This window comes from Meleagris gallopavo, chromosome 1 (assembly GCF_905368555.1).
Source record: "Meleagris gallopavo chromosome 1, MGAL_WU_HG_1.1, whole genome shotgun sequence".
NCBI lineage: Eukaryota > Metazoa > Chordata > Aves > Galliformes > Phasianidae > Meleagris > Meleagris gallopavo.
The window spans coordinates 54,762,792-54,787,658 of NC_139404.1; the positions used below are offsets into that span (position 1 = coordinate 54,762,792).

General features: G+C 36.4%; 2 protein-coding genes across 4 annotated transcripts in view; one reads left to right on the top strand and one right to left on the bottom strand.

Moving 5' to 3' along the window:
• PARPBP (PARP1 binding protein) overlaps nucleotides 1–1,125 on the bottom strand; it is a 48,070-nt gene extending 46,945 nt beyond the window's left edge. For both annotated transcript variants that reach the window (XM_085228155.1, XM_010713484.4), the window contains exon 1: nucleotides 976–1,125. The gene's annotated coding sequence lies outside the window, so the exon portion shown is untranslated. The remainder of the gene's footprint in view (nucleotides 1–975) is intronic.
• NUP37 (nucleoporin 37) lies at nucleotides 1,027–24,641 on the top strand. Of its 2 annotated transcripts, none has more exons than XM_010713141.3 (10): nucleotides 1,027–1,176; nucleotides 3,006–3,225; nucleotides 3,772–3,896; nucleotides 4,835–4,907; nucleotides 10,078–10,172; nucleotides 20,723–20,813; nucleotides 22,275–22,456; nucleotides 22,949–22,999; nucleotides 23,342–23,435; nucleotides 24,283–24,641. In XM_010713141.3, exons 2-10 carry the CDS (start codon nucleotides 3,070–3,072, stop codon nucleotides 24,394–24,396), a joined length of 981 nt encoding a protein of 326 aa, XP_010711443.2. In that variant the 5' UTR covers nucleotides 1,027–1,176; nucleotides 3,006–3,069; the 3' UTR covers nucleotides 24,397–24,641. The 2 variants fall into 2 exon arrangements, with proteins under 2 accessions (XP_010711443.2, XP_085084294.1); XM_085228168.1 differs by having other exon boundaries at nucleotides 1,118–1,252.
• The last annotated feature ends 226 nt before the right edge of the window (nucleotides 24,642–24,867 follow it).

Genomic DNA, 24,867 nt, shown 5'->3' on the forward strand with positions numbered 1-24,867 from the left:
CTCTCCTATGAGAAAAGGTTGAGGGAACAGGGCTTGTTTAGCTTGGAGAAGAGAAGGCTCCAGGGAGACCGCATTGTGGCCTTCGAATATCTGAAGGGACCATTGAACAGGAGGGGGTACAACTGTTTAAGAAGGTGGATAGTGATAGGACAAGGGGGAATGGTCTTAAACTGAGACAGGGGAGGTTTAGGTTAGATATTAGGAGGAAGTTTTTCACACAAAGGATGGTGAGGCACTGGAACAGGTTGCCCAAGGTAGTTGTGGATACCCCATCCCTGGAGGCATTCGAGGCCAGGCTGGATGTGGCTCTGGGCAGACTGGTCTGGTGGTTGGCGACCCTGCACACAGCAGGGGGGTTGAAACTAGGTGATCATTGTGGTCCTTTTCAACCCAGGCCATTCAATTTTCTATGATAATATCAGTAATTTGACAGGACAGTTTTTTGCCTCTACGGAGACAGCCTGAATGCCTCCAGAGAGCATCTTTCATATTCACCACATCATATTCAGACCAGCATCTATTAGTATGGAATCTGTTAAACAAGAGATTCATTATTGTTGCCACAACTTATTATTCAGAGGTGTCTTTGATATTTTTGTTGCCTACACACAAAGCTCCGTTGTTTTAATGCTCCGTTCCTTAAGTCATCATATTTGCTATTCACTTTGTCAGTGAGTTTCTGTACCAGTCTCAGTTGCCACCCAGCAGCTCAGGTTGCCCAGAGCCCCATCCAACCCAGCTTTGAGCACCTGAAGGGCCAGGACAGCCACAGCTTCTCTGGGCTATGTCTCACCACCCTCAGAGTGAAAAACTTTCCTCTACCATCTAACCCAAACCTCCCCTCTCTCGATTTAAAATCACTCTATTGCTACACTTCGCTAGAGTTCCTCCCCTTTTAAGTAAGTTAAGCTGTTTACTTCGCACCCAAGCCCCTCTCAGTCGGCTGACGCACTCCCGCTCGCCTATAGCCACTACCTGCACAGCCAGGAAAACGAGACCAAGCACTCCACCAGCGGCTCAGAAAACCCAGCAGCCTCTATCGGCGGTTTTCATTCAAACCCTCGGCAGATGCCCAATAGAAAGCGCGAGCCCTGACCCGGAAGCATACGGCGGCCCTTGGGCGGGAGGTGCTGGCTGGTGGGAGTAGCGTGTGTATGGCCGGCTGGGGCTGAGGAGGTGTGTGTGGGGCGGCGCGGTCGGAGGGTTTGCTGTGGGAGAGGGAGAAGAAGCGCAGTGCTCGGATCGGCCTTGGGTATGAGCGGGTTCTGGAGAGGAAGTTGGGCCGTCTCCTGAGCATGTGGGGCTACACGTTCTCAGCGAGCCATGCTGAGCTCTGAAGGGAAAAGCAGGGAGGTGTGTGTGTGAGGGGGTGCTCAACGAGCACCTGCGCGGCGCAGTTGTCCGTGTGGTGATTCTTTAAAGAATGCAGCTAGGAGTATTTTTAGCAGGTGTTTTTTTTTTTTTTTTTTTTTTTAGTTAAAGTTAGCCTAAAGTTGGTTTTCACTGAGGCTGAGGGAGCTGGAGCCGTGCAGCCTAGAGGATACGAGGCTCTGGGGAGACCTGGCAGGGTCTCTATCTGGAGGAAGCTGTGGGAAAAGGGGACAGACTCATTAGCAGGGTCTGTTGTGACAGGACGAGGGGAAATGGTTTCAGACTAAAAGAGAGGAGACCTAGATTGGATGTAAGGGAAGAAGTTTTTTACAGCAAGAGCAGTGAGGCAATGGCACAGGTTGCACAGAGAGGGGGTGGATGCCCCATCCCTGAAGATGCTCCAGGTCAGACTGGAGGGGCTCTGAGCACTCTGTTGTAGCTGTGGGTATCCCTGATCATTGCAGGAGAGTTCAACTAGATGGCCCTTAAATGCCCCTTCCAACTCACACCATTCTCCTATTTTATGTTGTTAGGAAGGCTTTAAGGATGACTATTACAGATTGGATTAAAAGTTGTGTTTGGCCTTAGGAGCATATCTCTGCAAGTTGCAACCTAATCTAGGTGTTCCTGCTCAGGCAGGGGGATTAGACTAGATTATCTTTTGAGATCCTTTCCAATCCCTGTGATTCTGTGGCTGAAGTATATATATTAATGGAGTAACATATCATGCTAATTAATAAACAAACATGGCAGATATGGGGAGCCACTTTGTCTCTGGTGTCCACATCAAACCGTGGTAGCACCCAAGCATGTTCTGACTTGGATTCTGAGACCATCAAGTCATTAACACAGCAAAATACATCAAGAAATTTAAAGCTATTTTTCCATGTTGCATACAGGAAAAAAAAAAAAAAAGCATTTTTCCAGAGGGCATAAGTTTATATAAAATGTGCACTGGGATTAAGGGGGATGGTTTCAGAATCAGTTGTGTATCTAAGCTGCTTTGGTGCCAACACAGGAGCCTGATTGTCTTGAAAAGCGCCTGAATACAGCAAAGCACTAATTCTGAAGTATACTTAGGTCCAGATAAAAGCTAACTACTTTTGTTCAAATACAGAGGCATAGGGGCTCTGCTTTGTGTGCAGGTGGGTTGACTTCAGCCATGAAACTACGCTTAAGTATTCTACAGGACAGTGTTTGTTCTCATTTGCAGCTTTTCAGCCTTAATTCTGTTTTTAATTAGATACCCAGTGTCCTTTAAAAATGGTACAACAGAGTAGAGAATTTGAAGGTAACAATACATCATTTTTTGTCATTTGGTTGAAAACTTAAGAATTCTGAATGTGACTTTTCTGGTATGTATAGTTAATCTTGGTTTTATGTTGCCAGTAGCACAAAGTCTGTAGTTATTAAGTCTCTAGAAGCGGTTTTGAATATATGCTACTTATTTAGGTTAATTGGTTTAGTTAATTCCTTGATAGTTGGAATTATGTGCTAAATCTATAAATAGTGAGCATAATTTGACCTTTTGTGTCCATTAATACAGCATTATAGGAAATTTTGATTTGTTGTGCCACAAATGCCTTTTTTCTTATATGAATGTGTAATACACGTTCTTTAATATTTCTCTATAGGAATGTAGACCGTCATCCTGGAAAAGACATCACTTCTGTGATAGCTTGATATAGTTCCCTGAAAATGAAGCAGGATTCTCTTAGAAATGCTGCTTACACTGTGGACTGTGAAGACTATGTGCACGTGATAAAATTCAATCCATTTGATAGTGGAGATGCATGCTCTCTCATTGCATATGGTGGCAACAATTACGTGGTTGTTGGAACATGCAGATTTCAGGTTGGTTTGTGTTAGTTTGTTGGTATTATTAATTTCTTTCTAAAACTCTGCCAGCATTTCTGCTGGTAAAGTCCAAAGCCGACTAAAGTTGCTTTCCTGTCTTTTTTTTTTTTTTTCTTTAACCAGGAAACACTGTACTTGTTTACTAGATTAATTAATTACTATATTAATGAATCTGGGATATTTCCCAAGAAATACAAATTAGTATAAAATACTGTCCTGCTGGTATGCTTTCTAAATTGGCTGCAATGAAAGCAGGAGTGCTCTTCTGGAAGATATCCGAGTTTTAGCAATTGCCAACATTTGCAAGTGATACTATCTGGGAACTTAAGCAGTAGCTTCATATTTGTAGCACAAACCTCTGATTTTTGTGCTTAGTATTGGACTCTGACTTGAGACTGCAATCACTATATGGATTTTTCACATATTTCTAGTAAATTCCTTATTGCAGCAGATACATCAAACTTTGAAAGCCTTTCTGTTTCATATAAATCCAAATTGTTTGAAGATGTTATTCTGGATAAGTTAACTGTTGTATCTTTATAGGAAGAGGATGCAGAAGTGGAGGGCATTCAGTATAAGACGCTAAGAACATTTCATCATGGAATTCGAGTTGATGCCATAGCATGGAGTCCAGAAACTAGACTTGATGCTTTACCTCCCCAGATAAGGTATGTAGAATAATTGAGTACAGCAAATCTTTGTCACTTGTCTGTTTTCTCTAACTCCTTAATATTGAACTAAGTTAAAAGTGTATAAGTGAAATCTAACTCTGAAGAATTTGCTAGTAAAGTCTCTGAACATCATTAGAACAGTAGTTTCATTCTTACTTATCCTTGATTTGTTCTGCTTCGGGAGCTCCTTTCCTGAGCAACTTGCCCTTCTCTCCCTGCAGTGGATTACTGGTAAATAGTACAATTTTTTCCTTATTCATCAACCTAATGAACCTAAAATGTAGTTTGTCCTTTTGTTGTATGTCTTTGAAGAAAGAATTTTAAGAATACCTTGTAAGAATGAGATTATTATGATGGTCTACAGTATAAAATTAAGTGTAGTATTCTCTATGGAACTGTGTTTAGGCATAAGTCAGATGCTGTTTATGAGACTTGGCATGCTGTAAGTCTAGGAAGATGTCTGATTAAATACACGCTCAACAAGATCTAAAAAGTTCTCAGTAGCTTGTAAGTCTCTTTGAAGCTATGTTGATTGCCTGGTGCTGCATATTTTTACAGTCTTTTGTTTAAAATGAGTTGGAAACTGGTTAATAATTTAATGCTTAAATATTTAAAACACTGGTGATAAGTTTTTTTACCATCAGACCCTTAATTGACATTGAAGCTTAGCTTGGAGGAAATTATAAGAGAGATTTCAGGTAATTCACAGTTGATTCAGATTTAGATTTGTAAAATATTTTACATTTCTTTGCAGTAAAAAAATATTTTTTGTACTTGATATGATGGGTTTTTTTTACAGGTAAGTTCCAATTATATGTCTCCAAATTTCTTTCTGCATGTTGTTTTACAGGTTTAAACTGGAGTGCAACATTTGTTTGTTTGAAGTCAACTATTGGGGTGTTGATTGGGCTTTTTTTTTTGTCTGTTGGGTGTAGGTTTTGTACAGCGGCTTCTGATAGGAAGTTAAGACTATTTACTTCAGACCTGCAGGACAAGAATGAATATAAGGTAAGGGCAACACAGTTCATTTTAAATATTTCTTTATTCTCTAGTGGAATCTAAGCTTTAATTATCCTTCCGCCTCACTTCATTTAATGTCCTGTGTGAATTAGAGCACTAAACTGTGGCAGATCCATCATCTTTAAGGGGCCTACGTGTAGTCTAAAATATACTTGTGATCAGAATATTGTACAGGTGAATTTCAAGTACTGCCTTACAAAAGGTTCCTTTAGATAGAGACGTGTAAAGTGTTACATTGTTTTGGTTATTGGACTCCTCTATTACGGAAAGTGACTTTACTGATCTCTCTCTTTAACTGGGAACTGGAAAGTTGTAATGATACTATTTAATACAGTAGAAAACTTTAAGAATACTGAATTAAGTACATAACTGCAGACACCTCACAAAACATGCATGTGGACCATCATTTGCTTTAAGGAAATGTTGTCTTGAGATATATTTTCACTTCCTGTTCTTAAATCAGTTTTGTAAGAGATGTCAGATCTACAGACTGAGATTTCTCTTATTCGTAAGGCATCTATAGACATAGATGACTGAGTGACTCCTACATCACTTGGATGTCTACTTTAAAATTTTGCACTTGAAACGTGAGTAAAGAATTTCACCTTAACATCGACCCTAAAACTTCTCTCTTTTAGTTTAAAGCCATTGTCCCTGGTCCTATCACTATCAGGGTGTAAAGAGTCATTCTGCATCTTGTTTATAAATTCCCTTTAAATACCGGAAGGCTGCAATGAGAGGCTCCCCGAAACCTAACCTTCTTCACGTTGAACAAACCCAACTCCTGCCGCCTTTCTTGGTAGGAACGGTGCTCCAGCTCTCTTATCATCTTTGTGGCCCTTCTCTGGACCGTCTCCGACAGCTCCACGTCTTTCACGTGCTGGGGATGCCACGTGGGGCCTCATGAGGACAGAGTAAAGGGAGACGACCACCTCGCTTGCCCTGCTGTCCACCCCTCTTTTGATGCAACTGAGGATACGGTTCTGACCTTTCAGGTTGCAAACGCACACTGCTGGCTCATATCCAGCTTTTCGTTCACTGGAACCTCTGAGTCCTTCTCTGCAGGGCTACTCTGAATGTTGAATATCACTCAGCTCAGCTGTTGTGTATTATCTAGTCTTTAGCAAAAGGATCTTCCAGACCAGACTTCATGACTCAACTAGCTTTCAGTTTGCAACAGTCTAACCCAAGCCAACACTAGGAATTCTCAGTGGGATATGCTGTTTTGCTGAGTAGGAACACATTGCTTCCAGAGAAATAATCAGTAATGTATCTTCACATAAACACACCTTTGGTAATTCATTAGTTTAAGCTTCTAAACTACAAGTTCAAAGAAGCAAGTTTATTCTAAAGAAGAATTCTATTAAGCTATTCATTACTGATTAGAATGAGATTATAAACAGCACACTTCTAAAATAATTATTTTGAATATGCTTGACACAATTATTTTCTAGCTTACTATCAATATTAAAACTAGAGAAGCAAAGAATACAAGTCAGTAGCACAGTCTGATGAATGGTGGGTGGTTTTTTTCAGAATAGAATTTCTGTCATGGGTTACAGTTTTCCTAATTCTGACAAGACTTTTTTTCTGGTGGCTGACCAACACAAATGAAACTTTAAAACATGCTCTTCTGATTTAGGGAAATTTGTTACACAGTAGCTTTGACTAGGTGCCTACAAATAAATCAAAGTGCCATGCTTACCTTTCTATTAAGGCAACAATTATTTTTTTATACAAAAAGATTATTTCAGAATCTCTCATCCTTAGGACTTCTTTGTGATACAAACTGCACAGCTTGCAGTTACAAGCTTTTACTGCAAAAGTATGTCCATTTCCTCACACATCAGAATATTTTTTTAAGGCATAATGAGTGTCAAACACAGAGGATGTATTAGTACAACGGGAGTTTGGTATGAAAGTATGATATAAAGACCAAAAGACCCCACCTATAAATTCTAGAATCATAGGGCTTATTTTTACCCAAAAGAAAACAGTCACAGTAATTTAACTGAACTCCAGTTGATATAAATGAGCTACTCCAGTGTCCAATGCAGACAGAAGGATCATAAAGTTTGATATATTTTATATTATTTTTTTGACACAACATAATACTTGAGACCTTTTAGGGCTTACGCAATACAAATAAATTCTGTTGACTAGAATTTAGCAATAAACGTATTAGTTCTGTTCATGACAATTTCATCACTTGAACTTAGTACTTCCTTAGTGAAGTTTTTAGTCTAAGGCTGAAGAAGTGAAAATCTGTGCTGCTACTGAATCAGGCTTGATCTAATGTTTAAAGAAATTAGCAAACAACTAAAAATGTAGATTCTTGCCTAAACAGTTAGGATCTCATTAGTGAAAAAGAAAATTCATTGTGGTGTGTTTGTATTGGTAAAAATGAGAGTAGGTCCTGTTTTTGTTTTTTTGTTTTTTTTTTTTTTGATTGATTGATTAAAAAGTGGGGAAAATACTTTCTCTGGATAATCATCTTAATTTGTTTAACCTGGATGACCACTGAACTGTGTACTTCATTTTAAGAAGTAACACCTAAATCCTTATGTACAGTATTCTCAAATTTCGGATGTTCACAAATATTCTGTGAGCTGTGCTGAGTTAATTCTAAATAGTTTGATTCAATTATTTCTTAGCGTTAGTCAATTGAAACTTCAGAAAAGCTATTTCATAAGCCTAAGTCTGCGTGCTTTATGAACATGTGCAAGACTTTGATCTGTTGTGCAATGCACACTTTACACAAGAGATTTTCAAGACAGGTACAGAATGTGCACAAAAGCTGAAGGAATTATACGGTTGCAGTCAAAATGTAATCTCTGAACATTTTTTCTTCTATAGTAAACAATTAGCATATGTTGCTTCTGGAGGGGTAAACAGGGTAATCTTACTCTTTTTGCCCAGTGGAAAAACTGTCTTGATGTAATTATCAACAAAGAACTTCAAGCGTACTGAGTTTTCCATTACTTTGTCAACACTACTAATCCAAAATTTATGGGTTGGGTCAGTCCCAGAACAACAAACAAAAGGTAAAATACGACGATGGATCTTTGTGAAATCTTTTCTTGTTCTGAGGTTTTCATTTGGAAATGAATTGTGGCTTCCTTCTGCTTCAAATTTTGTTTAATAAAAAGCATATTTCATCAGAACTGTGGATGTAAAACGAGGTAGGAATATTTGAATTTGGAATGCTGAAATTTTTAGAAGACTTGCATATCTGTCTAAATAGTTTAACATCATCTAAGGATGTATACTTGTAAAATCCACAAGGTTTTATAGAATTTATGACCTATTGGGGGGAAAAAAAAAAAGTTGACTTCTGAAAATGGATGAGGCATTCATAACTTTTTAGAGGGGGAGCTTAGTTATTGTGCATGGTTTACAGATGTATTAATTCTCTTTTTTTATTGATCAGTTGTGTAGCTCATTCTGAATAATGAACACGTATAAGAGACTGCATATTTTCCCTTTAGAAAACTGCAGGGATGATTGTTTTCATTTGACATTGTTTTTCTTTGGAACCTCTTCATGTCGTGCCATAATGTAGTAGGTCTTTTTTTAATGATACTTTGCTGGGTAAAACAAAAGCAGCCGTGCCTAGTGATGTACTCATTGGGAGTGAAGAGGATGGAACAGGCTGACCTCAAATGTAAGCGAGACCATAATGAGAGAAAGCATATATAAGTCCACAGGCTGACCAAACTGATCTTTATTAGCTACAGGTTTTTGAAGTGAGAAAAGAGATGAATTATTCATACCGAGCAACCATGTGAATGAATTTGAAAGTACTTCAAATTTTGACTAATCCCTAGGTGTGATGAGTCTTGAATGCCTACTGCTGCATGTATGTTCTTTAATATAGGTTTTAAAGATACTGTAAAACTTAAAAGTTTCTGGTGTCTGTAGATAAGCACAAAATGATTAATAAAATGGAGAAGGAAAAGGCATCTTGGTATTATGGGAAAACACTGAAAAGCTGAAAACTCTTTGAAGTATATTTAAAAAAAAAAATTACCAACTTTTACTAGAAACTGACATTCTGCTTTTCATTCAGAGAAGTTAAATTGCTACATTGGTTTTCATTAAAGATAAACAATTCTTGGTACTTTGAAATAAATATGTCGTGATTAAGAATTTCATCTGGGAACAATTACACAGCAATAGTTTCCTTTGAAATGGCTTTGTTTTTTTGTTTTTGTTTTTTGTTTTTTTGTTTTTGATACAACTATAAATGTTTGGTTTTGAGTGTCAGTTTACCTTTACATTCACACCATGGATGCTCATATCCTATTATTTGAGAATGGCTGAACTACTAGTTTTACAGTAAGACCGCACTATACCTGGTTTTCCTTATTCTTCAGCACAAGAGTAGAAAGAAAAGAACACCAGGCACTATCTGTTCCTCTCAAATGTTTAAAAGAAATTGTGATTAATTACTACAGTGTTGTGTGGCTTGCTTATTTTTCATGTGTTGTTCTTCATTTTTGGTTCTTTTAGAATCATAAGCATGCTTTATCCTCTGTTACATGTTCTATTATTGAGACTTTTTCATGTTTTTATTCCTTTATCTTTCATCCTTTGATCCTTTGCCATCTGCTCTTTTTGTGCTAACTGCTTGGGAAATGGATTATACTGAACAAATGATTGGTTTATTGCTCCCTCAGGATAAAGAAACCTCTTGTTACTTGCAGGACTTCATATTAAGAACTCTTATTCAGAGATGAGAGTTATCTACAAGTACAGTTCTTCAAGATACACGTTCATGTGTATGTTTACTTCTTGCTTATTTTCCTCTATCTGAGATTATCTTCTGCCTTCAAAATTCAGTGGTTGAAAGAGGATAAAACAGTTCTGGTGCAGTTCACTTACCTCTGTCAAACAAGAGCATCAAACTGACCTTTGTTATAACTTAATGATTAAGTAGTAGAGATCTGTCCATCTGCAGTGTGATTGCACACTAGTTAGAACTTTTAAAGATCTCCAGTTCTTCTAATGAGTATTTTTGTTCCTTCCATGTACAGTGATATCTTTATTTTACACTCACACATTTTCCTGACGGAATTGTGTGTCTATTTTATGCATGGTTGATGGATGGGGCAGTCAGCTCTAAAGTAAAAATGTATCTATTTTTTCTGATTGACAGACATTTGATGGCCACTCAGATTATGTTAATGACCTGGTGTTTGCTCCGAAAGAAGGTCAAGAAGTTGCAAGTGTAAGTGATGATCACACCTGCAGGTATGTATTTTGTTCAAGGCATCACTGAAATAGTAGCATTGGCTTTTTATGTATGTATTTACATTCTTGGTTAATTTTTTTATTACATGCTTTTTACACTCATTTAATTTTTATTGAGCCTTCATTTTGAAGGGGAAAATTAGTCTTGTTAACCACATTATGAGGGTTTTTGTTTGATTTTTTGTGTTTTAGTTTCTTTTTTACTTGTTTGTTTTCAAAGCAGTATTTTGAACTTAATAGATGAATGAGGAGAAAACTGTTCTATCTTGGAATTATGGAGAAAATTATTTTGAGGATTATTGAAAAACACCTAAAAGACAATGCAGTCATTGAACACAGCCAGCATGGGTTCACGAGGGGAAGTATTTTGTTTAATTTTGTGACAAAGCTATCCACCTAACTTACCAGGGGAAGCCAATTGCCCTAATCATTTTGGATTCTTGCAAAGCTTTGGCAATTGTTTCTCACATTATCCTTCTGGACAAAATGTCTAGCATGCAGCTACACAAAAATGTAATGCAGTTGATGAACAATTGGCTGAGGGATTAAACTCAAAGGGTTAAGGTAAATGAGGTTACATTTTGTGGGTTACAATAAGTGGCCGGTTTTGCATGGCTCCACTTTAGGACTTGTTCTCTTTAATGTTATCATAAGTGATCTGAATGCAAGACTTAGTGTACGTGATATGTGCAGATAATATTAAATTGGAAGGAGCTGTTAACTCCCTTGGTAGAGAGGCATTGCAGAGAAATGTTGAATTGCAGGGCTGGGCAATCACCAACCACGGGCAGTTTAACAAGAGCAAGTGCTGAACTCAGTAGCTGGGATAGGGAAATTCTAGGTATGGGGATGAGAGGCTGGCGAGCAGTCCCATGAAGATGAATCTGGGGTTTCTGATTGACAACATGAATGAATATGTTGAACATGAGCCAACAGTGCGTCCTGGCAGCCAAAAAGTCTAAGCGTAACCTGGGGTGCTCCAGGCCCAGCACTGCCAGCTGAGTGAGGGAAGGGCTTGCTCTGCACTGTGCAGCCTCACCTCAAGCACTGGATAAAGTTTTTGGGCACCACAATATGTCGTATAACTATTAGAGGGCTATTTGGAGGAGCGCTTTATAGATGGAAAGAGATCTAGAGGGCAAGATAAATGAGGAGCAGCTGAGGTCTTTTGGATTGTTTAGGCTGGAGAACAGGAGGTGGAGGGGAGGTCTCATGGTGGCCTGCAGCTGAGCCCTTCTTTCTGGTGACAGCGACAGGACCTGAGGGAATTGGCATGGAGCTGTGTCAGGAGAGGAGCAGGTTTGGGAGGTGGGAGAAGGTTCTTCACCAGAAGATGGTAACCCCACAACTGGCTCCCAAGGGTGGCGATCACAGCACCAAGCTGCCAGAGTTCAAGAAACATTTGGACACCACTCTCAGGCGTACAGTTTAATTTTGAGGTTGTCCTGTGTGGAGCCAGGAGTTGGGCTTGATGATCTATGTGGGTGTCTTCCATCTATGTGGGTGTTGTTCTGTGATTATGCGTGCTGTCAATTTTACCTGTTGGGACAAGAATAAAAAAGTCTGAACAGAAGACGTAAGGCATGCGTAGCTCAGCACTGAACCATGCAGACTCTATCCATCCATTCTGTCATCAGCTAAGTCAAATTTAAAACCAGTATACCCCTGTGAACTTGTCCACATATACAAACCTATTAGCCTTACTGGGAATTGCAAATAAGTCACCTAAGGGCAGTGTCCTACTAGTACAGTGATTATAGTTATTCCAAACCCATTGATTTCCAAATTGTAAATAATGGAAGACAAGAGAAACCTGGTTAAATACTCCGAAAAATACTGTCCAAGGTTTTGTAGTGCAAGTTTTTCCTTGTTGAAACATCCCTTGTCCTGCATTTCTGGTGGTGCTCAAAAATCTATAATGCTGCTACTCTACAACTATACAGTTCAGCTCAGATTTCAGGAGAGTAGGTTGGCAGCTGTGCAGGCTTAACAAGTCATTGCAGTAGTGAAAGAGGCTTAAGCATCATCATCTTTGACTTTTCTTGATATAGCTGTGAGAATACGGAAGTTGTCTCAATTAAGGAGCTATTTTAGTTTTTCTCTGATTATGTGAAGTTATCGCCATATTGATCGCTATGGAAATAACTTGGAGGGAAAAAAGGTCATTTATTAATTGAACTTTAAAAAAAAAAAAAAGAAGGAAAGATCTGTGTCTGAAGCAACCTGCTACCTGCTAAGAGAAAAGGCAGTAGGTGCTAGGATTATTCTGCGTAGATTTGGTAAAGGGCAAGTCATCAGCTGGTATAAATCATGGTCTATTAGCTTTAGTTGAGTTACTCTGTTCTCAAATTTAAAATCTAAAAGGCTTGTGAGTTTTAGATGCCCCTAGAGAATTCAGAAATAGTACTCAGACCAGTGAAAGGATTTTTAAGAGCTCTTCTGTCCATATTTCCAAGAAAATCATTAGGAATGAATAGTAGCAATGTGTATGACTTTATATTCCTAGCTTGTTTTGATTTATTCTCTATTCCTCATTTTTTCACTGAGTCTAAACTAGTGTTGGGTTTATTCAGTGAAGACCTATTTGAAAATGTGGCACGTTCTGTTTGTTTTATGAAATGATTGGTCTTCCTGGTATGACAGAGAACTGTTTTGAAGGCAGTAGGCTAATCGATACTAAGTATAAAAGGAAATAGGCTGATTTAATTAATGTATACTGTCAGGAGTTGAGCTTGGTAACCTTGAAAGACAGTTATGCAGTAAGCCATAAAGTCTATAGTTAAAAGCCATGGGAAGTATGTAAGATTTTTGTTTTTTTTCTGGATACTTGAGTTCTTATTTTTTTCCATTCATGCATGTGGAGCATGAAGACATTTTTTATTGAATTTAAAGGTTACATTTTCAAAACTAATGGAAAATGCATTCCCTCAGACTTACCAAAATCATTCCTTACTTACTGTGTAATCTGCTTCAGCAGTAGTGTAAGAAGACAAATAGTTTTTCTGTCTGTGTTTAGTTTCTACCCTGAATTTTTTCTCAGGATACATCATCTGTTCATACCTTTGGAATGAAGTACTAGAACAATTAGCACAAGAACATGGAGTTTCAAGTATTTCAGTACTATTCTGTCAGAGTTCCACTTGAAATAATAAGACTTGTGTCTTGAAATAATTAACACTACATTTCAGTAGGGACATTATGTAGAGGGACTCATTGAGATTTTCCCTTGTTTTAACTCAGCAGTAAGTTTAACAATATGTAGTGGATATGAGTTTTCATGTGTTTAAACCATCTTGCCACAAGCTACTGCAACCATGTTGTCTTGTAGCTGAGTTTGATTTTTTTTTTTTTTTTTCCTCCTTGTTGTTGGAGAACAGCTTAAGTCAGATGACTGTTGAAAAGAGGGTGTGATATTATATTCAGGGTTTTTACTTTACACTGATATCATGTGATTCAGGAATTCTTGTTGCTTCTTTTAAGTCATTTTGTTGGTCTTGTAACACAAGACCAGCTGCAAAGGAGAACTGATTATGAAACAGTACTGAAAATACTGTTGCATACAAGTAATTGCAGTAGCCATCTATGCTATCTGGTTATGAATAGAAGTGTGCTCAGAGAAAAGAAGAGGGGTCTGTTTGTAAATTTAAGGTTAAAAAAGAAGAATTAAACATCTCATATTTCTCTACACTGGCAATCTCAAAACTAATACAGCGTTAGAAAATATTTCTTTTCGGAAAGAAGACACCTATGAAAGATTGATAAACCCCCACCATGTTGTGGGTACTCAATACTGTATTTATATTAGAGATCAAAATTCCCTTAGCTGCAAAAATTACACGTGCAATGTTGCTTGAAAAATTAAGAGCCCAAGTTCTGTATGTTATTTGTTACCTCCTTGATTGTGTCCCAAGGATGGCTGTATTCCAGTAAGTATGAAGCTGTGCACAAGAGTGTAGTTAAGATGTATTTTTGGCAAAATAGTGTAATTTCAAATTTTGCTTGTATTGAATGTAAACTAACATTGAAGAATTTGCAGAATAGTTTCCTCTCTTTCACTTTAAACATTTCATAATTGCTTTACTCTTCCATTAAAAATAGAAAAAAAATATTTTTGAAGTGTGACTGCAGAGTTTTAATTTGAATACCACCGGCAGAGAAAATATCTAAAATAACTACTGTAAAATTATTAATTTAGTATTAAACAAAACTAAAAATTTGACTTACAACTCAAATGTTTTAACATTGAGCACAGTTAAAGTAAAAGTAAATATGTGTAAATAAATATCTTTGCATTTTTTTTATACATTTCTTCTGAAAGCCACGTGTCTAGTAATCTCATTATTTTCCTTTAGATCTTGTTGATTTCTTGGTGTCATAAGAGCTTGTTCAGGGAATAAGAAAAGAAATCTTTCATGGTAGCTTTAGGGAATGTAATGCCTTAAAATTTGAAAGCATCATACACTGTTATAGACTGAACATTTGCATTAAGTGTAGGAGCAGCTGCATCCCCCCTTAGCTAGGAAGGACTGGATGAGCAGAGCCCTCTGTTCACCATTTTAAAAAATATATATGTGTAGGAACTCGAAATATTTTCACAGTTATCATTCTGCAGGGATTCGTACGTGCAAATCATTTTTTTCTGATACTTAATAAAGCTCCTGTAAAATGTACACAGGATATGTTTGGAAACACAAAGAGCTTGACGCCACTTAGCTGTTGGTTGATTCTTGACACTATCTAATACTTCTGGAATTATTTCATGTCAAATGTCATCCTGTTAAAAATCACTAATCTGATCTGTATCCTGACAATGAAACAAATGTTAAGCTGCTGGGCCAGACTGCAGAGGTAGCTCTTGAATCTAATTGGTAACTACCTCATACTCCTTTCTCACTGAACAGAAAGATTGACTGTTGGTTTCAGGACTTTAATAATGACAGCATGGCAATTTCTCATGGTCACTTTTCATGGAAAGGGTCATAGCCCCATGCCTGCTGGAGTTCAAAAACAGCGCTCTCAAAAATATGGTTTGAATTTTGGTCGGTCCTGTGTGGAGCCTGGAGTTGACTCGATGATCCATGTGGATCCCTTCTAATGGGATGTTCTGTGTCTATATAGTTCCTATATAGACATTCATGGGGGAAGGTTTGGTACCACTGAAAAGTAGATTAACTATAGAATCACAAAACTTTTTGTTTTTTTTTGTTTGTTTGTTTGTTTGACCTGTAATGTGTTTGTTTATATGGTACTCTTATGTCTTAGTTATATTACATGAGTAATTCACTAGACAGTAGTCAGATAAAACAGTGATAACTCTTCTTTGTTTTTTGTTGTGTGATTTTTTTTTTTTTAATATGTTGTCAGTGCGTGTTGCTCCTATCTTACCTTGTTTCAGTCAGTTACCATTCTCACTTAATTCTTTCACCAAATTGTTATTTGTATCTCCCTATTGTTAATGAACTGAGTTATGGGTTACAAAAAAAAAAAAGAGTATTTTATTCCTTGTTATTCTATCTTCATGTATTTGTTGTGGCAGAGTTCCCCAGTGTCCCATCATATTATAAATGTCGTACCAAAACGTTAATCTTTTTTAAAGTATGCTGATCACATTTATCGAGCTAGTTATGCATTATAATGGATGAAAATAAATGAAAGTTTGGATTATTTTTAGCACTTCAGTCTTTTGCTTTCCATGCTTTTTGTATGTATCCCTGTATGTTCCCTATTTGAAGGCTTTCATATAATTTCTGGATATACTTAGGATATCCATAGGATATACATAGGATTTCTGTTATACTTTAGAGTTCTGACCCAACTATTAACCAACAATTTTGGTTGTACTTACCAATCACTACACAAGTATTAACCAGTCTCCTACTATTGTATCCAGTCAGCATAAAAAAAGAAAAGAAAAAGAAATCTCTTTCCAAATCAAATGTTGGAATGTTATTTCAGTCTGATCTTAAGTATGGATGAATAAGCCTTTAGTTACAAAGTCTTAAAAATATTCAGAGAAATTTTATGAAATGGTAGCAATTTCCTGTATGACGTGTTGTGACTTATGTTAACAGTCACACAGTTCTAGAATGTAGTGTAGCATATAAATTGTTTTAAAATAAATCATTGCATTTGATTTGTTTGGCAGTTACTTTATGTTCTAGAAGCTCACTGACAAAATTATAGTTGAATTTCCAGTAATGGTCAGCCCTCAGAAGCATTTAGTTTTAGGTGGTCTACTTTTACAACTCAGTAAATGTAGATCAGAACAGCTAATTTTTTTAGTTGAAAAAATACAACTGAAGTTTCATATTAATGCAAAGATAGTGCTTAGTCTTTCTGCTTTTGCTTTAGGTAACTGTAAGGGTATTGCAGGAGTAATACTGGCATTTACTGGTTTTACTTTCTCTTAATCTGAGCATGCGCATTAGTGAAGAACTGTTGGCCAAGATGGCTGAGATGGTGCGTGTGCAGTTCCCAGAGCTCTCACACTTCTCACAGCACTGCAGGGCAGAATCAGGATTCCATCCCACCGTTACCAGTGGAAAAATTGATCGATGCTTGCATAACCAAGTAAGTACTACAAGAAACTAGAGAAACCATAGATTGTAATGCTGAATTTGAATCTAAAAGATTCAAATATCTACTTCTTCAATAACATTGATGGCTCCTTTGGCCACTGAAAGAAAACCATGAACCTGAGTCGGCTTTCTGACAAACTATTTACACATTTATTTCATAGATCAAAAATAATTGAAGGAAATGCCCTACTAGGATTTTGCATGCTGAGTCAGGAGATGGTTAGGACAGTTCTGCCTGGAAGACTAGTGTTAAGCAACGCAGATAAATTTCCTCTTCTCCCAGTGCAACCATTTTTGTGGCATATTTGGCACTATTTACTAAGTAGGTTGTTCTGCTACCTAATTCTGCTACAGATCACTTAGTTGAGCAGTGCATTACTTCATTTACAGAAACTTTATCAGTAAGAGAAAATGAATTACTTGAAGCTACCCGTTACACCTTTGTCTTACAAATGAGTGGGAATTTTTATGATTCCTCTTGAGCCTTCTCTTCTTTCATGTCCTACCCAGAATTTTCTTTCAATCTTTGGTAACCACGTCCATACAGAGTCGACAAGAAACCTTAGGCAAGGCCATCGTTGGCTGTATTCCCCACAGTGTTAGCCAATTTCTGCACTTCCATTTTCCTTTGCTGAGGTCTTCTCGCTCCTGCTGCACAATGAGGAATGACTTAGCTCTCTTTACCTTTTTTGTGTGATCTCTGGAAGAGGAATCTTCCCTCTTCCTCATTCTGAAGGCTGTTCAGTAGTGACAAGACTTGGCTCGCACACGGAATATGTCTGCTGGAGATACAAAGAAACTTCAGCAAAGGATATCTAAGAAAGCTGTTATTTTAAATTAAAAAAAAAAAATTAAAACTTCTTGTTGGTCATTTTTAAGAGTAGGTCAAGAAGTAATCACTGAGTTGAAGGATAGCTGATGCATCTTTGAGGCAAGGAGTCACTGAATGATACTAAATATTCTATGATTCCTCCTTGTTCACTGAGATTGTAGGAAACCTTATGTTGAAAGAAATTGGGTGAGTGTTTTTTTTAATTTTTAACTTCTATCTTTTAGGGATTTTTGAAATGCCTTAAAGTTACAGTATGTTTTTGCTCTTACACTATTCCTTATGATGACTTTTATTCACTTAGAACTTGGTTTTGCTTTCTAGTTAAAATTATTCTGAATTTCAAAATTAGAATACAGAATAAGGGTAATATTCAGTGCCATGAAGCAGGTTTTCAGATGCTCTGATGAATACCTTCCTGACTTAACAGACCTTTTTTTTTTTTTTTTTTTTTTTTGTGGTAAAACTGCCACACATATGCAGCTTGTCTATTACTATTATCTATATTCATTCATACTACATAAAATAGTGTCGTTTCAAAGTAGTTTGGATAGCTCCATGCTTTGAGATAACTACAGTTATCATCTGTTTACCCATAGAATGCAAGTGGTAAGAGAAATAGACCAGTGTTCCAAGAGTTCTCTTGAACGGCATGTGTAGCTATCTCTAATTTTGTATTAGTTTAAAACTGCATACGCTACAGAATATAATTTCTCAATTCTTAGTTGTTTAAAAATAAATGAATTTACTGAGCAGATGTATAGGTAATTTTTGAGGCTTTCCTTTATTCCAGCTTTGGCCTTTATTTCAACTGCGGTTATTCAGATTTCTCTTCTTTAAGATATTCTGGATTTTTTTTAACTATTAAAAACAAACAAACAAACCCAATAAGTCTGTTCAGTAATATTCAATGGAGGGAGTAGGATCAATACAAGGATGATGTAATGCAGAGGTACAAAAAATAAAAATATTTGAGGAAAATTAGACATAGTTTGTTTTAGTATAAAACAAGGTAATATTAGTGAGGTTTCATGGGGTTTGAATGTAAACCAAGAGGTTCAGTCTTTACAGATTGATTTATGTGATAGGAATGTGGAGAAAACTGGAGGGTTTTTATAGCATCTGTAGCTGATTTGGTTATTACCGAGCAACCGAAAACTCAGTTTGGCTAACATTTTGATCTTTGCACATTTGTAACTTGTGTTAGTCACTAGGAAATATTTTGAGGTGTTAATTAAATGTAATTGTAATTTTCCGTAACAACATGGACTTCATGAATTCAGTCAAGGATCTATTTGGATACGTACTGTCTGTTTCTTTCCAAAACTAAGTGATATCATATTTTTTTTATCAATAAATAAAGAAGGAAATATATGAGGGGTATTTATCCTTTTCTCCTTTCTTTCTCTAGTGTTTGTTACTAAAAATCTCAACATTCTGACAAAAAGAGATACTAGTTTAGCATTTTATAAATAACAAAGTTACAGAGGTAGAAAGCATAAATTTCTGTCTTAGCACCTAATAACCTCAATCACTTCAGGGAAGGAAGCATGATGGCATTCTCCTTTGGCCAAAATGATTCACCATCTTCTGTTATATCATAATTTTCTCCCTGCACAGTAAATACACAGACAAAGTGTTGATTTGACTTGGACAAATCTACAAGGCAAAATTTCTGGCAATAGAAGAAAGTATTGTATGTTTCTAAATTACCTAATCAAGTAGATATTTCACTTTTTTAAACAGTTGTCAGGTTTTTGTTTTGACTTTTTTTTTTTTTTTTTTTAAATAAGGACACTTATCCTTCAAGATTAGAGACTGTATTTTCTACAGAGAAAACAAATATTTGATCTGTTGTGGTTTGGCATAAGAAAATAACATCATTCATTAAACATACTTACTTTGTTCCCATATATTTTGTCTAGACTTACGGTGTATTATGTAAGCTTCTTTGTAATCTCTAAAATGTAGTTCTCTGAGCACCCTGGTGAGATATAAACTGAAAAAGTCTGGAGGAAGTCAGCAAAAATCCTCTAGAATCAACAGTCATAGTACACAGCCACTCATCTTACAGTGAAGACTGAGCAGGACACTGTGCATAAAAATTAGATGGTTTCTATGGTCTGTGTGTTAGTGAGGAAGGACAGATATATGTATTTGCGTGTGAAAATGCATTTAATAGTGTACAGCCCTATGCTTGAAATTGATTTAGACTACTTTATTCTGATTTAATAGGAAAAGAGGCAGTTGAGCAGTAGCTGCGAGTCTCTGTTTTGATTTTGTTACATTTTATAAACCCAGTAGCTTCATGGCTCAGTGACGCTCATATGGAATGCATCCAAAGAAAATCCAATCATCATCTAACCTAGCTTTGGTGTTTCGATATACACTTCCCTGTCAATCCATATTACTGCTGTCTGTTTTAATTTTTCTTAATATTATATATTTCTGCCTGATACATACTGTAGGTACTTCTGAAGAAAAAGATTAAACTGACTTGCATGATTTATTTGTTGAAAGCTTGCCAAGATCCTTGGTAAGCTACTGTATGTCTGCTTCATTTTTAGTTTCTTGTATTTCCATTATTCAGTCTTACCTACCAGGAAAGAAATGAAAATGCATGTACTATATAAGCAAAATACTTCAGTGCATCGTCTTAACTTTTTCATGATAATGTGGATGATTTAAGTACTTGGTACTTAATTCTAGATTGCTTGTATCAGCTAGACCAACAGTGATCTTTCCACTTTGTGGTGCTGTCTGTTAATTGTGCCATAGTACAAAGGCTGCAATATTGAATTATGAATAAAGAGAGAAAGTGCATCTAGATGTCATGCCTAGACAACTAAGCTTGTCAAATTATTTGAATGTTGTCTTTTCATATAGAGTGTGTGTGTCCTGTTCATCATTTTCAGAATACATTATCTTCAACACTGGCAGCTTTTACTGACTCTTATGCACAAGTATTAAGCATCTGCACATTTCATTCTACATTTCTATCTTTTCTTTTCTTCTTGAAGTGATTAAGCACAAACTGTTTTTCTTTTGGGTCTCTTCTTTTGTTGAATGTTTTGAAGCACAAATTTTAATGTATTAGCAGTCTAATACATAGTTCAATTCTTTTTTTTCTTTTTTTTCTTTAGGGTCTGGGATTTAGAAGGAAATGAGAAGGCCCGTTTTGTTTTACGTTCTCCTGGAATGAGTGTTTGCTGGCATCCTGAAGAGGCTTTTAAGGTTGTGCTTTGCAGCTCTTCATCACTGCCTCCTTTAAAACAGCAGGAGGATGTACTCCTCGAAACTATGAATTTTGATGCTATGCTAAGGCTTAAGTTTGGGGAGACTGTGCACACTATAATTGGGTATTGGTAGAATCCACAAAGATGAAGTCACTGTAAATAACTTCATGCTTATTCTTCTCTTTTTACTCTGAGTCCCTCATTTCTCCCATCAGAAATGCTCTTTCTTGATTACATACATCAGTTATTGTTGATTACTATTCTGCTGTTTACGTGTTAACATACAGTTATCAGAGGAAAGTTTCCATTAATCATGGTAACAAAACTCACCAATAACAGACTCGTATAAGGCAAGCCAAATATCTGCTTGAAATTACCAAGAGATTTTGGTTTTGTTTTTCTTGCTTAGAATATATGAAACATGCTGAAAAATCAAATAAAAAATGATGATTTTGTACTTATCCATTTATTGTACCAGATAAGGATTAGTCTATTGATATATACCAAATTATTCAGCTTGATTAATGCCCCAGTCCTTGCAATTTAAGATTTATTATTTCTTTTGCGTTAATAACTGCCTTAAGTAGCTACACACGGTTTTTCAGATTACCACAAAATTGCACACTTTGAACAAAAAAAGCAGTCAAATCAGGTATCAAAATAGTTAAATAGCAGCAGGGAACAAGGTTGGTCTCTTCTCACTGGTGACAGAATGAGGGGAAATGGCCTTAAGTTGTGCCAGGGTAAGTTTAGGTTGGATATCAGGAAACACTTTATAGAAAGGGTTGTTAAGTGCTGGGATAGGCTCCCCAGGGAGGTCGTTGAGTCACCATTCCTGGATGTCTTTAAAAACCATTTGGATGTGGTGCTCAGGGACATGATTTAGCGGAGGGTTGTTAGAGTTAGGGTAGTATGGTTAGGCTGTGGTTGGACTCAATGATCTTCAAGATCTTTTCCAACCTGAGCAATTCTATCATTCTATGATTCTATGATCTGAATTCTCCTTATGCTTCTTACCAATATATGGTCCTTACTAAGAAAACCAGGAGAACTGTTGATTCAGGTGGCATCAAAATTGAATGTCTGCTGTTGTTTGCTACTAGCCAGTGTTGGTATACAAAATCAGTAAGTGTGAATGCAGATATTACAGTTACATATATTGATATCGTTGTTTCCTGAATAGCTCTGTTAGTCAGTTCCTTGTATTCAAAACAGTAAGTTGTTGAGAACTTGTGCTGCTAAGCACCAAAACATACGTACATATATGTATGTATGTATATGTATATATAGATGAAATCATGTAATCACTATGTACAGTGTGATTGGAGTATAATTAAAAGTGCCTAAGTCCAAACATTAGTGTATCCTTGAAAGGAATCTAGGTTTGCTTTAGAGTAGAAAAGCTTTAAAAGATTCTCTACATGTTAAGTTTATAAGGTTTTATTACTTCCTCTTCCAGCTGATGGTAGCAGAGAAAAATGGAACAATACGATTCTATGATCTAATTACACACCAAGCCATTCTCTCCCTGGAGTGTGAACAAAGACCGCTGATGTCAGCAGACTGGTGTTTAAAGAATACTCTCAGAATTGGAGCAGTTGCTGGAAGTGATTGGCTAATCTGGGATATCACTCGTTCCAGGTATGTTTTATGTGTAGGAGAGTATTTGCTCCTTAAAGAGCACATGAAGTCATGTGGCCACTTTGCTAATATAGCATTTAGTTGCAGTATGTATTGCATCACCTATTCAGTTAATAGTAAGTATTCATCAGAGATTATAAAAGAAGTACAGGTCATTTCCCAACGTATGCCTACTTCTATCTGTTAAAAAACATGATGTTTCTTTTTGTCCATTTGAGAGAGAGCATCTCTCCTGTTTGTGAAGCTTGTTTATTATCATGTCATTCTAAGTCATAAATATGTAACTGTTGAAACATGATAAAGTTACTAATTACTTCATTTTTCCTACTCCAAATTGAGATAGAGGCTGCAGGAAGCTCATGTTTTCTGTCAGCTGCTTCAGAAAGAGTAGACAATGTTTCCCATTCGGTGTTTAAAATAATTGTTTTGATACTTACAGTATGATCTGTAGTTGTTTGCAGAAAGGTTTTTTACATGGAATGTCTGTTTTAGTTATCCACAGGATAAGAGACCCGTCCACGTTGATCGAGCCAGATTATTCAGGTATAAGTGTTGTCTCTATTGTGTGGTTTTCTTTCTAATATAAATCTACTATATCAATAGTTGTGAGTTAGGGAACAGTTGTCTCCTAAATCATTTTTTAGTGGGACCTGGTCTATAAGCTTTGTGAAATTTGTGAACGACCATGATTTTTTCTCTGTTACACAATAACATGCGCACAGGGGTTTTGATGGTAAATAATTTACAAGCCATTTCTCTGAATTTCTTTGGTGTCAGTGGAATATCTGATGGCTTCACACAATTAATCGCAAGTGAAAAATCTCCAGTTTGTGTATGCTTCTGATAGTCTGATAGGGATATTTGAAAGGCACATTTTATTCATAGGTGGTCCCGAGTGAATGAAAATCTGTTTGCAACCATTGGATATCCAGGAAAGGCGACTACTCAACTGCTTGTTCATCACTTAGGACATCCCCAGGTAAACTTTTGAATTCAGCTTTTGCATAGGATTGCATCTATGCCTTTCGATTCAAACTCATAACTAGCTGAAAGCTAGAACTGAAAAATAGCCAAAGCCATCCAGAAATGCTGCTTGGCCTATTTGTTTTATTTATTATTTCATCTATGCTGTAGAAAAATCACACACCATACACCATGTTACTTAAACGGCTGCTTGATCTACCCATTTGCTATGTCTCATTTATGCAAAAAGGAGGAAGAAAGCTATGGTTTAGTGGCTTATGGTAACAAGGGTAATGGAGGACGGTTGGAATAGAAGATCTTGTAGGTCCTTTCCAACCTTGCAATTCTATGATTCTATGAAAAAAAAAGCCACGTTTAGCCTGTTACTTAATAAATTTTTCAGTATTTTTATTTCTAAAGATACAAAAATCAGATCTTTGTGTATTTTTCAGCTTTGAATTAACTATATTATTAACAAGAATTAACAAGAATTATTAACAGTGCATGTCAAGTACAAGGAGTATTTTTGTTTAGTAAGTATAGTCAAGTTAGTATACATTTGCAGAGCTTACAGTAAAAGATATCTCAAAACATACCAGTTAGTTGTGATTATGCTTAAATAGCAGGAAGTAATTTCATTTAACATGAAAGATGTTGCTGCATCTTACTTAAATACAGTAAGGAACACATAAAAAGATGATCAGTTTTTTCAGTTCCATTTCTGATGTATTTTAATTGTTTTTTGTTCTTTTTTCTTTTAAAGAGTATTACATAAGTGAGAATTTGTTCATGCAACTTGGTATATGTAGTGTACGTGGTAAGCTGTACTGATATTTCTCTTTTTTTTTCTCTCTCTCTTTAAGCCCATTCTTACTGGTACTGCAGCTGTAGGATCTGGATTGACATGGCACAGAACCCTTCCATTATGTGCAGTTGGAGGAGACCATAAAATTTTCTTTTGGGTAACAGAAATGTAAAAATTGCCATATGCTTTCAGTGTTCAACTTCACAGTATGACATCTTTTTCATAGTAAAGCAACGAATTTACTCTTTGGATTGGTGTTTATTCATTTGCAGGACATAAGAAAAAACAAAATAAGAAACCTTTTGTTTCATTTTCAGCTTGCAAATGCAATAACTATGATAAAATCAGATACCATAAATCTGACCCTGTGTAAATTCCCTTAAAATATACACATTTTTCAACAAGGTTGAAAACGTGGTTCGGTGTGGCGTTCATTTTTTTTAATGGTAACTTTGATTTGTTTATTTGAAGAGATTGTGTATCTATCAATCTCAGTTGTCTCTCAGTTAACACAGCACAGATACTTTGAAATTCTCAGAGTGTCTACAGCATAAACACCTGTTTTTGTCTTAACTTTCCTGATTCACTGCTATCTTTTAAGAAAGAAATACAGTAACATACTGTCATAAAATATTGTCTGTGA

Bases quoted from the DNA above. Each gene is read 5' to 3' on its own strand.
- NUP37 (XM_010713141.3), top strand. From the start codon at position 3,070: ATGAAGCAGGATTCTCTTAGAAATGCTGCTTACACTGTGGACTGTGAA. The intron at 3,897-4,834 runs GTATGTAGAATA...TGTTGGGTGTAG, and splicing joins GCTTTACCTCCCCAGATAAG to GTTTTGTACAGCGGCTTCTG. The intron at 20,814-22,274 runs GTTGTGCTTTGC...TTCCTCTTCCAG, and splicing joins ATCCTGAAGAGGCTTTTAAG to CTGATGGTAGCAGAGAAAAA.